Below are 16,063 nucleotides of genomic sequence, written 5' to 3'. Positions count from 1 at the left end.
CTCCTCTGTCCATAGCATTCTCCAGGCAAGAAGTACCGGAGTGGGTCGCTGTGCCCTCCTCCAGGGAATCTTCCCGCCCCAGGAATTGAACCTGCGTTTCTTAAGTCTCCTGCATTGGCATTGGCAGGCGGGTTTTTACCAGCTAGCACCACCTGTGAGCGTTTGTAAATAGAGGGTGGAAGTAGCAACACTAGCTTTTCTGAACACGTTATCATGGGAACTGTGTTACCAGGGAAGTGACACACTTTGTATTTAACTTTTTTTATATGGTCTATTTGTTTATTTTGTTGGATATTTTAATTAAAGACTCACACAGAAGTGACTCTTCTTGAATTTAGTATTTAATTCACCAAAATGTGTTGAGTGCCTACTACATGTCAGACACTGTGCAGGGAATAGGCATTATTTCCTGTAAGAAAATCAGAAGCCAGTGTTAAAAAAAAAATTGGGGGTTTGGTTTGCAATTCAGGACAAATGAAGAAATATTATACACACACACACACACGTGTGTGTGTGCATACCCACACCTCTGGGATATTTGGGTAGCATAGGAAACAAAATTTTCACTGTGACCTGTGCTCATAAACTAAAAGCTTTTTGTGTGGGTTAGTAGGCTTATCTTTTTTAGTAAGCAGTGGTGCTTGACAGCTCAGAGTAAATTTTAACTGATCTTTCACTAGGGTACCAGAAAACTTTAGTTAGCTTTCTAATCCAGCTGTGAATAACACTAAGCACATTGGATCCAAGTGTTTAATGATTAACCTACCACATTACTCAATGGTAATGAGAGCAAAAGTAATCTTTCAGTTTACCTTGTGCCTGGGTCATGGAAAATAACTCCTGATTAGATAGGAGGAGGACATAAACTTCAAAACATAATTTGGGGGCTGATAATTTAGAGATATAACTTATTTCTCTGCCTGTGTATGCCATATATAAATTTCTGTCTATAAAATATTTTAGGAAAAGCCTAAAATAGAATTTTCTTAAAATAGAATTTTTTCTCATAATTTCTTAGTAGAAATCTGTATAATTTTTCCTAGTAGTGATCAATAGTAAAGCTTATACTTTTTCAACCTTCTATCCAGGGCTATTACCCCATGTTAAAGGCTTTGTTTTTCATACCTTCCCTCCCCTCTCTCCTCTACTGTGTTTTGTTTTATAAAGCAGCTGGGACTTATTTTTAAATACCATGATAAAATCCCGCTCAAACAAAAGGAAGTACTTTTTATAAGGAGCTGTACTTTGAGTACTCTTTTCCATATAAATGTGTTAAATACATGATCAAGAAGGGATACCTTTAGGTTGGAGATGAAGACCTCCTGTTTCAGTCTTATATTTGCGAATAGTGATAGATGTTACATTTTCTTTGTATTGATTACTTGTTGTATAAGGGATTATATTTTTATATGCTGTTTTATGTGTGTATATTTTAGCCTCTTGTAGAAGAAGCAATTCCTAATCTTCACAGCCCACCAACCACAAGCACTTCAGCCCTCAACAGCCTTGTGGTCTCTTGTGCATCTGCTGTTGGTGTGAGAGTGGCTGCTACATATGAAGCTGGGGCCTTGTCTCTTAAGAAAGTTATGAACTTTTATAATACAGCCCCTTGTGAGCCTGGAGCTCTGGCAGGCAGCAGTTCCATAGGCCCAGAAGGTCTGAAAGATAGCAGAGAAGAACAGGTTAAACAGGAGTCAATGCAAGGAAAGAAGAGTTCAAGTCTTGTGGATATCAGAGAAGAAGAGTCTGAGGGAGGCAGCCGAAGACTCTCTCTCCCTGGCTTGTTGTCACAAGGTAAGGAGCTAGCTTTTCTGAGCTGACTTCTGGTGAATCCAAGATGCTCCTGACATCACATATTGTGTTATAATAAATTTGCTTTCTTAATTATTAAAGCTAACATATTCAAATATCAAAATTTATTTCATTAATTTTTTTAAAGTTACATATTACTGTGCTTTAGAAATAACTTTAGACCCTCACTTTTTCATGATACATGCTTCTGCTTATGAACCTTGTGTAAGCTAGTGGCACATTCAGCAGAAAAGATTGTAATCTTAGCCAGTGATGATCACTTTCTTTGTGACCCACAACTTAGTGATCAAGTGACTGAGTCTGTACTTAGTGACACTTGATGATTTTCTTCAAAACATTCTGTCACCAGATTGGTGTACAAGATTTTCACAATGTTATAACAGCCTTTGGTATAATTTAGAACACTGTAAAAGATGTCAGCATTCTTTTTTAAAAGTTGAAGTTCTCTATAAAATAAAGTTAGCAGGCAAAATACAAAAGCTTTTTAGTATTTTTGATTCATAACCATTTTCTCACTTAAAAACTAACACTTTATGTCTAAAGTAAATCTTTTGTTACAATATTTACAGTATGCTTGAACTTAAGACCTTCATTTGGAAAAGCTTTACTTTTAATTTTGCTTTGACATGGAAGAACTATTTCTTAGCCTTAGTGTAGTACTTTGTTCAGAGAAGGCAATGGCACCCCACTCCAGTACTCTTGCCTGGAAAATCCCATGGACGGAGGAGCCTGGTAGGCTGTAGTCCATGGGGTCTCTAAGAGTCAGACACGACTGAGCAACTTCCCTTTCACTTTTCACTTACATGCATTGGAGAAGGAAATGGCAACCCACTCCAGTGTTCTTGCCTGGAAAATCCCAGGGACGGGGGAGCCTGGTAGGCTTCCGTCTGTGGGGTCGCACAGAAGCGGACACAACTGAAGCGACTTGGTGGTAGCAGCAGCAGTACTTTGGTAAGCTTGTTCTTCAGAATACCAGTTACATAGGATGTCATATAGCTATTCTATATAAAAAATGTACAGAAAAGAATTTTGTGGCCAAATGCTTGGAAGTGGGGTAGGGCTAAACAGATTTAAACATGGCTTTTAATTGCAGGACTTGTCTGTACCTTTAGCATGCTGATGTGTGTGTGAATCTCCACAGGGGCAGGAAGGAAGAATGTAGTAGGCAGTATTTACCAAACTCACTTAATCCCCAGTTTTGCAGACCTATAGAATATGCTTCACAAATACCATGTTAGTATATTTACTTGAAAATCAACAGTTTATTAAAAGGGTACCTTTCTTTTCATCTGTCTATTCCCTCATGATATTTCTGGTTTGTTTTCAGTCTCGCCCAGGCTCCTGAGGAAAGCTGCACGGGTAAAAACTCGAACAGTGGTTCTGACCCCTACATACAGTGGAGAAGCAGACGCGCTCCTGCCTTCTCTGAGAACAGAGGTGTGGACCTGGGGGAAAGGGAAGGAAGGACAGCTGGGGCATGGCGATGTTCTGCCCAGGTGAGTGCTGCCAGTGTTTACTGTTAGGAATTAGTTTAGACAAATAACTTCTCCCCCTTGAAGGTCTCCAAATCTCCACTTCCTTCTGGAGGAAATCTGGTCCCTTCTAGCTCTAGATTGTTATACACCATTAACTCTGATAAAAAACCAAAACAAACACCATCTGCTCCCCCCAGTCATTCTTAGTCTTGAATTTTTCCTGACAATAAAGGACTTAAGTATCCATGGTATATTTTTCCATCTCTTCTTTGATGTTTATTCATGTTAGAATGCAGAAAGGGGTGTTTGGGATAAGATTATATGTCACTGGAACATGTGAATGGTTCACATTTTTAACTTATAAAAAAGAGCCAACAGTTTTCTTAACCTGAGAGAGGTCTATCTGCTGCTGCCAAAATAACTATAACCACTGTATTAAACCGTGTCTGTTCATGTATATCATGGAAAAACTGTTTTAAGAGAAATTCTTTTGATATTAGCAATAAATATTTGTAAAAGTGTGTAAATAGAATGATTATCTAAACCAGTTAATATAAATGTCTCTTTTCTCCTTAGCAGAGTGAAAGCACCTAATTCATTAAAAAGTATACTCTGTGCTATATGAATCATTTAGTTGTTTTATGATTTCGAATTATGGTGGTGAATTAGTGATTAACAGACAAAGATTAAATTAAAACCATTTAAAATTACTTGTATTTAGGAGTAGATTGAATATAAATCCAGTATTTTTATTTTAATTTTTTTTGGAAATGTTTATTTGAAAACATAATTTGAGAAAGTCCATGATTCTTGCTGAGAATACTTCTTCCTCTGAGTTTGTGTGTATGTGTGTATGTTTTTCTTTAAGGCTTCAACCATTGTGTGTAAAATGTCTGGACGGTAAAGAAGTAATCCATCTGGAGGCAGGTGGTTACCATTCTCTTGCACTTACTGCAAAATCCCAGGTAGGAGGCAAACTGTTAAAAGCTGATTTTGATTTCATGAAAGACCAACATGATGAGATTAGACTATCATTTATTGAGAATCTTATCTGCTATATGTCAGGCAACAATCCTATATCTCATTTGATCTTTTCAGTGTTTTACATTGCACTGTATTATTTCCATTTTATACGTAAGGAAAGGGAGATTTAGAGAAATTGTGTAACTTGGCAAAAGTCACATGTGTGACTGTAAGAGTTTGGATTCAACACTGGTCTGCTTGACACAGAAGCTTTTTATAATGTGCTCTTATGGAAAAATAGAACTCAGAGTTTTCTAAGGTATTGGTAAACTTTTATTTCTTGATGAAGGAAACACTTACGTAAGACATTAAGAAAACAGAAGGCATTTCTCTCTTAAAATAGTGAGACCTGAAAGTGACTTCCAGAATCATTTAAAACCATGCCCACATACACAAATCTGAGGAAGGTAGATTTTTAAACATACTCTTAAATATATTCATATAATGATTCTTCATCAGTCCCTTTATCTTGCTATAAAAAGTCAGTAAAAGATTCTAAACACTTTATTTTAAATGACATAATAGTCTCACCAAAAAGCTATTATAGCTCATATAAATAAATATAAATATTAGCAAAGAAAAGGATAATTTGTTATTAATGTGATGAATCATCAAAAAGGCTTAAAAATAAGAAAATAGGAAGATGGTAAGTTACAAAGTAAACATAAAAATTTCTAGCTTTCTTATATACATAAAGTAAAGCAGAAAGCATGCTTAAGGAAAAAGCTGTTCACAATTACAAAACAAGTGTTAAGGAAACAGGAACATTGTTAATAGGAAAAGTATATAGCCCACATGACATGAATTCAAGAACTCTTCTAAGTTATAAAAGAAAATAGGAGTAAAGAGGGAAATTTTTCTTTTTAGATGAGAAGACTGAACATTGCAAAAATACCATTTCTCCTAGATCATTAAATTAGTAGAGTGTAAATTCAGTACAATCCCCAGAATATTCCAATATAATATTTACAACTTAATAAAATGATTCCCAAAATTATTCTAGGAGAATAAACAAAGGAGATGAGCCATAAAAATTCTGAAAAAGAAAGCATTAGCCTTATAAAACATATTATAAAACTACAGATTATTATAACAGAAATACACTATAGAGATATAAGAGATTTTAGTATATATGAGAATATATGAGTATATATTATATATTCTCATATATAAGTATATATGAGAATTTAGTCTGTGATAAAAAGTAGGCATTTCAGCATTCTGAATCAGCCATAGGTGTACATGTGTTTGGCAGCAATCAACAGAATTCTGTAAAGCAATTATCCTTCAATTAAAAAATAAATTAAAAAAAATTTTAAAAAGTAGGCATTTCAGATCAGGTGGAGAAACAAGACTTGAGTGTTCAGTGAATACTGTTGGAACCACTGGCTTCTTATTTGCAGAAGAAAATTAAGATAACTTTACATATGCTAATTCTGGATGGAGTAAAGATCTAGATGTTAAAAAATAAAACCTTACATGTGTAAGAACAAATTTAGGTGATTTATTTTTTCAGTAATCTTAGGAGTAGAATAAGATATGACATCAAAACCAGAAATTAGAAAGTAAAGATATATGTTTGTCTACATAATAATTCAACAGTCCCACACAGCAAAAACCTAAACACAAACCAAAAAACCCCACAAACAAATTTAAGATACATAATATACGGGGAAAAACACTGTAACATATATGACCTGATCCATAAAGAAAAATTGTTTAAGAGCATTTATATTCCATTCACTGAAGAAAAAATAGAAGTAGCCAGCAACAAAAGATGGTCAGCTACTCAGTAAGCAAATTTAAATTAAAACAAAATTTTCTCACCTATCATATTAGCAGGGATTGCATTTAATGCTAAGTGTTGGTGAGGATGTGGGGAAAAGGTATACACATTGCTGGTGGGAATGTAAATTGGACTTTGCTGGAAGACAGTTTGTTGGTATATAGCAAAAATCAGAATGTGTATGTTCATTGACCCAAAGTTCTTTGCTTAGAAATTTATCCTACGGAAACAGATACATTTTATATATATATATAAAGAATTTTAATTAATTTTTATAGTAAGTAATTGAAAAGAAATTATTAATAAATGTACTTATTTCATTAGGTAATTGATTAAACTACACCCACAGTGGAGTTTCATGTAGTTATAAATGATATTGTAGCTCTATACGTATTGACCTAGAAAGATGTAAGTGTGCAGAGCATTACATAAAAAACATCAGGTCACAAAGCAGCATTGATAGTAGAGTCCCACTTTATACTTTACATTTTGTATATTCATTATATCTAGTAGATAATAAAATTTCTGGAATTATATATGTGTATGTTCCTAAAGCAAGGTAGGAGTTGTCTCTGAGTGGGTGATTCATCAGTGGTTTTCACTTTCTTTTTGTTTCTTTGTATTGTCACAGTCTTGTACAGTGGTCATGAATTGCTTTTATAATCAGAATAAACAAAATCATTTGCATTAAGCATAATTACTGTAATCTGGTTGAATTGTTTGTCTATATTAGTGCATAGGTGCTTTATGCTTCTCATATATGTGATTCTTCATATATGAAAAGCTTTCTAGTTATTCCATTTTACTCCTGTCCACAGAATAAAGAATCGTGATTCCTTTTTCTTCATGGTACTTAGCTTTATTTTTAAAAATCACTTTCTTTATAAGAGGCAGTATAGGATAGTTCCTGGGATTAAATCCTGGAAAATTTTGTGACCTCTCTGGGTCAATTCCCTTATATGTTTAAAAAAAAAAAAGGATTGTGTGATAGTGAAACATTAATTAATACACAAAATATATTAAGAACAGGGCCTGGCAGGTAATAAAGTCCTGAGAAATGTTAGTTAAAATGAATTTTCTAAAGAGTGGAAAGACGAGGATAAGTAATTTGTGTGTAACTCTTGGTATATATGTGTTACTATAAAAGTTCAGAATTGGCATGCAAAAATCAGTGGCACGCCTCTTACCTAGTTTCCTGTGGTTTTCTAATAGGTTTACTCATGGGGGAGCAACACCTTTGGTCAACTTGGGCATTCAGATTTTCCAACAACAGTTCCCCGTCTTGCAAAGGTACTTTTGTAATCTTGATAACTTTTACAGCAGCTTATTCCAGAATTCTAAGTTATAACACTATATTTCTCCAATTCTTGTTTTATAAAATTAGGAGAATTGTATACTTGTAACCTGTTTGTTATCACGTACATTAAAATTTTTAAAAAACTGAAGCTGCTTGTTTTCAGGCAAAATGTTCCCCATTTTTGATGTGTTAGTTTGTATTAATATTTCTTTTTTTCCTAGCTTCACTAAGTATTCATAGTTCTGTGTTGTTTTTTTTTTTAAGTAAAAATGAACAAGTTATTTTAAAGCAAATGTTTCTTGGACTGTGAGATTGACTTCTAAGCTTTATACCACCGAATAATGCCTACTCTTCGACTTCTCACTTAAGTTTGACTTTCTTTTAAGTGTAACTTTTACATAACATTATTTGATGGTTTGTTTTGTTTTTATGTACACAGTAGTAAAACCTTTTTGTAACCCTTTTTGTTTTCTATAGGGAAGCTAAAAGTATAGATAATTTCTTCACTGCTGTATGAATTGGTTTTAGTTTATGTAATGGGTGCAGTTTTAGAGGACCGTTTCTCACCCTTTTTTTTCTGTCACAATGTTCTGCAGAAATACAGAATTCATTAGTAGTATTGGCTCCTCATATGAGATCTGTTTGTTTGGGGAACGGATGTGTTGTGGGCAGAGAGTAGGCATGATGATAGCCCAATAGCCTAAAAGAATGGGATATGGGGCTCATGTGTTTCTAATTTGAATCCTCTCCATCCTGATGCATGCTCTCTGCCCTGAGAGTATTAGAGACTAGAAAAGGATGTTTACTTGAGTTTCAGGAACCTGATTCAACATATGAGCTACAGTTAATATGTATTCCAGTGATTCATGTATTCAGTGTACACTGTGCATCCATCACTACATAAGACCTTTACCTGTTACCTTTCCTTCCAGTGAACTAATTTTACTGGGAAGGAAAGTCTTAAATGAAACATTACAGAACAGTTGTTATTTCTAGCTCCAATCTTAAATATTTTTAGCATAAAATGTTTTAGTGGTCAGCTATTCAGTTTTGAATAATGTGTCCTGAGGAGTTGGACATGACTTGGCAACTGAACAGCAAATTCAATTTCTGATATTTTATTACACATAAAAATATGGTAAATCATTGTTTCTTGTTTTCTGTTCATTTGAATAAATTAGAACATGCTTATATTCCTACTAAGAAAAGTTTTATAATCCAGCATGGAGATGCTGCAAATACAATTTTTATTTAACATTTTAGAGTCAGACGAGAGAATAGAGTTTGTTATAAGGTTTTAGTTTCATTACTGTTTACCTATACCTCTGAAAATGCAACATCATTAGTTTGGTCTTTATTTGGGGGAAGGTTTTATTTTGGTTTTTTATTTGAGAAAATTATTTTGAAGTCATTTAAATTAATGTGTGAATTAAAATCAAGGCAGAGTGAGACCTGAATTAGTTTTGATTAGAAACTAGGAAGACAACTCTTTCCTCCTGCAAAAATTTTAATTCATTCTTTGCAAAACCAGCAGGAAGTCAATTTTATAGATAGCCTGAATTTGAGAAGATAATGTCATGCCTGAAGAGGATAACTGTAAAGTAGTGGAGATGTGCGTGATAGTAACACACACACTATCACCTAATCACCCAGGATGTGAACCAGATCTAGACATGGAATCTCAAGATAAGAAATTTTTTTGCTTTATTGTTATACGAGTCATGGCTGAAGCTGGGTCTGCAGGATGGGGCAGTGGTTTTCGTAGCAGAACACTTCCTTCAAACGAAACCTTGTGCTGAATCCCCTACATAAAACAGATAACTGTAGGACTGTCTTAGTTGAGGGATGGAGGTGGGTGGGGATAGAACCCGGGCACCTGCCTTTCCATGGTGGCTCCTGAATCACTACCTGGAATCCTGGAAACCTAAAGCCATTGGTTTAAGGCAGTGGTTCTCAAACTTTTGCATATATCAGAAACACCTGAAGAGCTTGTCAAAGCCGACTGCCCAGTACCTCCCCTCAGTGGCTCTGTGGCCTGAGTTTGCATTTCTCATGTGTTCCTAGATGATTGCTGCTGCTGCTGCAAAAGCTTCTTGTTGAGCACCATTGGTCTAGGGGATCCTTGTAGATGGGCTTCTGGGGGTTTCTGCCTGTTGCAACATCCTGGGACACAGTGAAATCATGTGAGAATTAGTGAGTTCCAAGTCAGAAAGCAATTCTCGCACTCATGGGTTTAGTTGGCCAGAATGGAATTTAGCCTAGTTAGGTTTTCTTTTTACATTGATTTTTGTGTACATAGCAGAATATGAATGGACAAAGGTGTGTCCTAGCTGTAGAATAGGGCTCTAGAAGTTTTTGGGTCTTTGATTATAGTACAGGCTAAGTCCTATGACAGCTTCCAAAAATAACAATTAAAATATCAAATGTGTAGTTTTTTTCTTTTTGAATTCCAATTTTTCAGTTTTTTTTTAAATTTTATTTTATTTTTAAACTTTACAATATTGTATTGGTTTTGGCAAATATCGAAATGAATCCGCCACAGATAATACATGTGTTCCCCATCCTGAACCCTCCTCCCTCCTCCCTCCCCATACCATCCCTCTGGGTCGTCCCAATGTACCAGCCCCAAGCATCCAGTATCGTGCATCGAACCTGGACTGGCGACTTAACAATCCAGTTCTACATTTACTGGCTGAACAGGGTTCCTTTTCACTGCTGCATCTGTTCCGCAGTTGATTGGGTATGTTTCTGGGTGAGTTTTGCCCTCTGAGACGTGACTTTTATTTCACTTGTTCAGGTAACCTAACATTCTAGTTATCGTGGACTTGGAGTTGCATCTGATTACTTCATATCAGACAGACATGTCTTCCTGTCACTGCAGGTGAACAGTGAAAATGGAGTCTGGAGTGTGGCTGCAGGCCAGGATTATTCCCTGTTTTTAGTGGATACCGAAGACTTCCAGCCTGGGTTATGTTATAGTGGCCGGCTGGACCCGACAGAAGGTGACAACCTTCCAGAGAATCACAGTGGTACTAAGATGCCAGTCCTCCTCTCCTGTAGTAAGGTGAACAGGAATTAGATCCTAAGGCCCACATCCCGTAACACTGTTGCTGTTTGTATGTATGCCTGTTATTAAGTGTCCCTGACTAATATATTTAAAATTGCAAGCTGCTTCCCATCCCCCTTCACTCCTCATCTCCTTTTCCTGCCTTATTTCTCTCCACAGTGCATGTCATCATCTCACCCTCTATAGAGTTTACTTATTTTGTTTATTGTCTGTCCTCCTTAACTGTAAAATTCATTAGAGTAGGGATTTTAGGCTCTCTCATTTATAGCTATATTTATGTATATTTCATAAATATTTGTTGAAGTAAATGCTTTTATAAATGATTGTTGATGTAACACCCTCACATAGGAATGTTAAAAATATTTATTTCACAGCAAAGTTTTCTGACTGTGTTAATGGAGTCCTCAGAAATGAATCAGAATAGAAATTGAATAACAAATTTTTAACTGTTAGTAGAAAGTGAAAATTGCAGGGGCCTGAGATGGGCTCGTGGCAGACCTGACAGGCCACCAACCATACTGTTTTCCATCGCTTCCCCTCTTCTCTTAGCTTTTTCTTTTGTTTACTACTGTTAACTTATTTTTCCGTTGTTGATCTGAATTTATTTGCTTTCTTACTGCTTACCTCTTTTTCTTAAACTTAATACCATTGGTCTGTTTCTAGTTTTCTTTTTCCTCACACATTGCAAGGAAATTAACCTTCAAAGCTTGTGCATTCTGGGTTTTTTATTCTTACTGAATAATATATCCTATGGATTGTTTTTTTTTTTTTTAATCCTTTGTTTTTCTGGCTAAATGCGTAATAAGGGCAAGATCTTTCTTGTTAAAGGTAACACTGGCCAAGATTTGACTCTTGACCTGTATATAGCCTGTTATTCCAGACATACTAATTGACTCTTTGTAGTTCTTGGCCCTGACTCCACATTCCTCATTAAAGATTCCACAGTCCAGGTAAAGGATAAAATGGGCTGATGAAAGCGATGAGGCTCAATCTGTGTCTTTAGTTACCATGGGCTCTTAATAGTGTATTGAGCCTGCAGCTTGGTTGCCTAGTTTAATAGGGATATGTGACAAAGACATCAAATGTTTTTGTTCACTGCTATCATGAATAAATGACAAAGTCCACTTTTAAAGAAAATCTCTTTCTGTTGTACTTTTTTTTTTTGCTTGTTGCGTATCTATTTTTTTAATATAAATTTATTTATTTTAATTGGAGGCTAATTACTTTACAATATTGTATTGGTTTTGCCATATATCTGTTGTGCTTTTAAAATATAGCTCCTAGATCCTTGATATTTTGACATACAGCATAGAGATGGTCTCTGCTCTCATCTGTTTCATGCAAAAAGAAGTCCTGAGACATGTATTTGTATCATTTGGATCTTTGTATATTTAGAGTATTTATGGTTCTAACTCTGTGTAAAGTGAAATAAAAGGTATTGTGGCAATAAATAATACTATAGATGTTTATAGTTATATAGATTGTGTTATATGTATATAACAACAGTATACTGGTAAACCAGCCCTAAAAAGTAAACTCAAAAGCTCTGATTTGTAATGTTTTCCAGGCTTTTTTTTTTTTTTTTTTTTAGTAAATTCACTATTGCCACTTTCAAACTATTAATGATTTAATAACCAACTTGCTGCAGAATTCCTGCGTAGTTAGCTTTTGGCTCTCACCAGCTGTTATGAACTAACTTCAGTACCCAAATTACTGCTAGTAAATTAGATTTTATTTTTAATCTCTTTCTTCTCCTGTTTTAGCTTGGGTATATAAGCAGAGTGACAGCAGGAAAAGACAGTTATCTAGCCTTGGTGGACAAAAACATTATGGGATATATTGCCAGTCTCCATGAGTTGGCTACTACTGAAAGACGCTTCTATTCAAAACTAAGTGATATCAAGTCCCAGATTCTCAGGCCTCTTCTTGGTTTAGGTAAGTACCAGCCAGTCAGTTATCAGGAGTCTTGTTTTACCTCTTCTTCCTATATCACAAATAAAGAAAACTTTTTGTTTGAGTTGTACTCTGCTCCTTTCTTTCCAGTCTCTTCTTTTGTGCCCAGATGGTCAACAGCTTACAAGCCATTTCCTCTTTGCTGGTAGCCTAGCTCCGCTGTCCTGGCACCCGCAGAGGTCCTGTTACTTATGGAAGTAGAACATGGAGCTTTCATAAGATCCATGGCAGAGAAGCAGAGCAACTGTGGAAAAGTTGATCCTAGGAGTCAGACTTCTAAACAACACTTCTAGCTGCACTAGTTCTAAGATACCCTAAAAGTGTAAAGTGAAAGTATTAGTCACTCAGTCATGTCCGACTCTTTGAGACCCCCGTGTACCCGCTGGACTCCTCTGTCCGTGGAATTCTCCAGGCAAGAATACTGGAATGGGTTGCCATTCACTTCTCCAGGGGATCTTCTGGTCCCAGAGGTCAAACCCGGTCTCCTGCATTGCAGGCAGATTCTTTACCATCTAGGCCACCAGGCAAGCCCCAAGATAGCTTATATACTACTCCAAATTTTCATTTTCTTTGTTCTGCTTCTTAGAATTTTATCAAGTAGAACTTCATTTGGATTTACAAGTAATATCTCAAAATGTGAATAACTGTAAGAATGTTAAGGATCTTACCCCCCACGTTAGCAGAAATTGATTAAATCTTATCCCTTAGCTGTAATCAGTGACAACAGGGATTGAAGGTAAGGAGATAATATGGAGAAAATAGATTACAGTGGTTCTCAGTGGGGTGCTACTGTCCAGAAATACAATACTGGGATCTCCAGGAGGTTATAAAGGAATGCAGAATGGAGATGGGTGGGTGGGCTATTAAAGATTAACTTCCCCTAGTCAAAAGCTTTTGTAGGTTTGACCCTACTCTCAGAAAATGGAAAGGACCTTTTTTCTCTTTCATTCACCTGAACTCGACCCCCTGTGAGGCCACAGAATTCAGACCAGTACTCTAGTACTTAAATTGTGCCCTGTTCATGCATCACTTTTCCACATTAGGGTGACTGGCTTGTGTAGGTCAGTCCATTGTTTTTAATGGGAAAACATCTATTTTTCAAACAACTAACTTACAGTCTTTCTGAATTCAGTCCCTATATAAGCTGGAGACAGTCAGCATTTGTTTTTGTTTTTAACATGTTTTGCTTTTTTAAATGTTGTAGAGTTCCTGTTCTATAAATACTCCTCCAGTGGGTGGGCCCAGCTTCCTAGAACTTTGGCAAGAGATAGGAAGCAGTCCAAGCTGGAGGCTTCCTGGATTGCTCTGAAAAGAAAGTGAAACCTACTCTTTTCCTGTTCTGATTCCTGATTTCTATATTGGTTTCATGTGGTCTGCTCATCAGCCTTACTTCTTAGAAGTCCTACAAATTGGGTATTTTGGACTGGGAAAAAGTAGTAATCTCCTGATGTCCTTTATAAAGTTAAGAGTAACCGAGGCAGTCTAAATCAGTCTTAGACTTAATCCTGATCAAAGGCAATCTTTTTGGAATCTTTTTCTTTGCATGGAAGGACAGGGCTTATCCAGGGGGCAAGCAGAGCTGAAGTCAGTGTAAAAGTGGGAAATGTTGACAAAGGTATAGCTATAGAAGTGAGTTTAATTCCTGGCTGTTACTAACCAGTTGTGTAAAGGTAGATATTTCACTTCCTTTCCCTTGGCCTTAGATGACTTCAAGATGAGAAGAGAGTTGGATTTGCACAGTGGTTATCAAATATTGGCTGGTCTTCGGAATTACCTGGAAAGTGCTTTAAAAAAATATCCATCCTGGTGTCTAAACTCTGGCTGCTGAGTCAGAATCTATAGGGGTCCCATGAATGTGTTTTTAACAAGTTCTTGAAATGACTGGACACTGATCTCTGCATTTTAACCACTGTGATTATTTGGGTTCCATAAATTATTTGGGTTCCATAGTTGAGAGTCCATTTCAACATGTTAAGAATTTTTAGTAAAGGAAAATTCATAATCTTGATCATAAGAAAGTATTTATATAATGAGTCTTTAGGTTATGTCATCATCATCATCGTTTTGTTCCAGAAAATCTGGGCACTGCAAATACAGTCCAGCTGTTGCAGGAAGTGGCAAGCCGATTCAGCAAGCTGTGTTACCTAATTGGTCAGCATGGAACCTCACTGAGCAGCTTCCTTCAGGGGATAAAGGAAGCCAGGAGTTTGGTCATCCTGAAGCATGCAAGTCTCTTCTTGGATAGTTATACAGAGCAAGTATCCAGTCCCGTGTCATGTTCAGTCTCTGCAGGGTTATTCTGCCAAGGAGAACAGCTCCTTAATCAGAAGAGACTAGATTAGGGAGAGTTCTATAAGGTAATAGAAATTGCAAAGCAGTGCTTTGATCTTAAGACAACTATATAGCTCCATGTCACTACAATTTTAGTTTGCTCTAAGAGGGGAAAATTTTAAAAAGAAATAATGCATTCTCAAATTTCCTTCTGCATTCTAGCAGAATGATAGTATTCTTAATTTACAAAATGTACTATAATAAAGATGGCTCTTTAGAGAACAATTTTGTACTTAAATAAATTATACTAAAATTTGAAGAAATAAGTAAACAGATTATTTTAAGATCAACTAATGATTGTAAATATGGAGCTCTTCCAATGCCTGCTTTTCACTGTTGTGTAAAGGAGGGTTTAAAAATAAAGATCTTATTGTAATAAAACCTAGGATAGTGATCCAAGGTTCTTTTCATGTTTTTCAAGTAAAATATCCCAAGTGTATTTGAAATAGTCAGTATTTCTCACTTTTTCTTTTGCCTTTTTCATTTTCATTTTGGCATTGTGATGTGAGGCATAATTTAAGTGTTACTTTAATGTGTATTAGGTTATGCTATTGATCTGAAATATTGATTTTAAAGTCACTCATAATCCTACTATCAGAAACAGCCATTGTTAATAATCTTAGTGTATTTCCTTATAGACTTAGGCATAAATGTGCAGATGGATTATGTGATTTTAGTTCTAAGCAAAACTGAGTATATTTGAAGCTGTTGGCTGTTGTCTGGGAGGAATTACCCTTGTTAGAGTCTTTTAACTCATCTTCTTTCGGACATAAAAAGTAGCATAATTTGATATGAATTTACTTTTTTAAACTAGATTTTTGTATGTGTGAAGGTTTTAGCTTTTATTGGTATAAATTTTTTGTTTTGACTTGTATAGATCTCATGTGTATTTCTCTTTTTCTGCTGTAATACTTTAGGACTTATGCTTGGAAATGCTTTTATTTTGATTCCTTGGGTTTTTAAAATGTATTCCTATATACTGGGCAGGTAAAAAACTTGATTTGTGTATGAATTTTAAAAATTATTTATAATTGTGGTAAAATACACATAAAATTTACCATTGTAACTATTTTTAAGTGTTCAGTACCTTGGGGTGTTTTTAGCAGGAATTTGTCGTCTTTGTCAAAGTCAGTTGATTTTATTTGCCGGCCCAGGAGTGTGGAAGAAATGTACGTGGTGCGAAGCAGTATGTCACGACTTCCTCTAACTGTAGATCAGTACTTTACCAACACTTTCTAACACTTTTTCGCTTAAGCTCTTTTAAACATATATTCTTACCTTCCCTATTGTTTATTTCTGAAGACTTAATTGGAAGACTT

The 16,063-nt window shown here is 35.7% G+C and overlaps 1 protein-coding gene across 5 annotated transcripts in view; it reads left to right on the top strand.

Annotated features, from left to right (window-relative positions):
- The window catches only part of ALS2 (alsin Rho guanine nucleotide exchange factor ALS2), a 60,945-nt gene that overhangs the window by 19,279 nt on the left and 25,603 nt on the right, over window positions 1-16,063 (top strand). For 4 of the 5 annotated variants that reach the window (XM_070770208.1, XM_070770206.1, XM_070770204.1 and 1 more), the window contains 7 exons: window positions 1,437-1,794; window positions 3,140-3,308; window positions 4,156-4,252; window positions 7,309-7,386; window positions 10,275-10,457; window positions 12,224-12,395; window positions 14,487-14,667. In XM_070770208.1, coding sequence (XP_070626309.1) covers window positions 1,437-1,794; window positions 3,140-3,308; window positions 4,156-4,252; window positions 7,309-7,386; window positions 10,275-10,457; window positions 12,224-12,395; window positions 14,487-14,667 — 1,238 coding nt within the window. Of the gene's footprint in view, window positions 1-1,436; window positions 1,795-3,139; window positions 3,309-4,155; window positions 4,253-7,308; window positions 7,387-10,274; window positions 10,458-12,223; window positions 12,396-14,486; window positions 14,771-16,063 lie in introns of all 5 variants that reach the window. The other variant, XM_070770214.1, reaches the window with a different exon arrangement.

This window comes from Bos indicus, chromosome 2 (assembly GCF_029378745.1).
Source record: "Bos indicus isolate NIAB-ARS_2022 breed Sahiwal x Tharparkar chromosome 2, NIAB-ARS_B.indTharparkar_mat_pri_1.0, whole genome shotgun sequence".
NCBI lineage: Eukaryota > Metazoa > Chordata > Mammalia > Artiodactyla > Bovidae > Bos > Bos indicus.
This window is presented reverse-complemented; position numbering and strand designations above follow the sequence as displayed.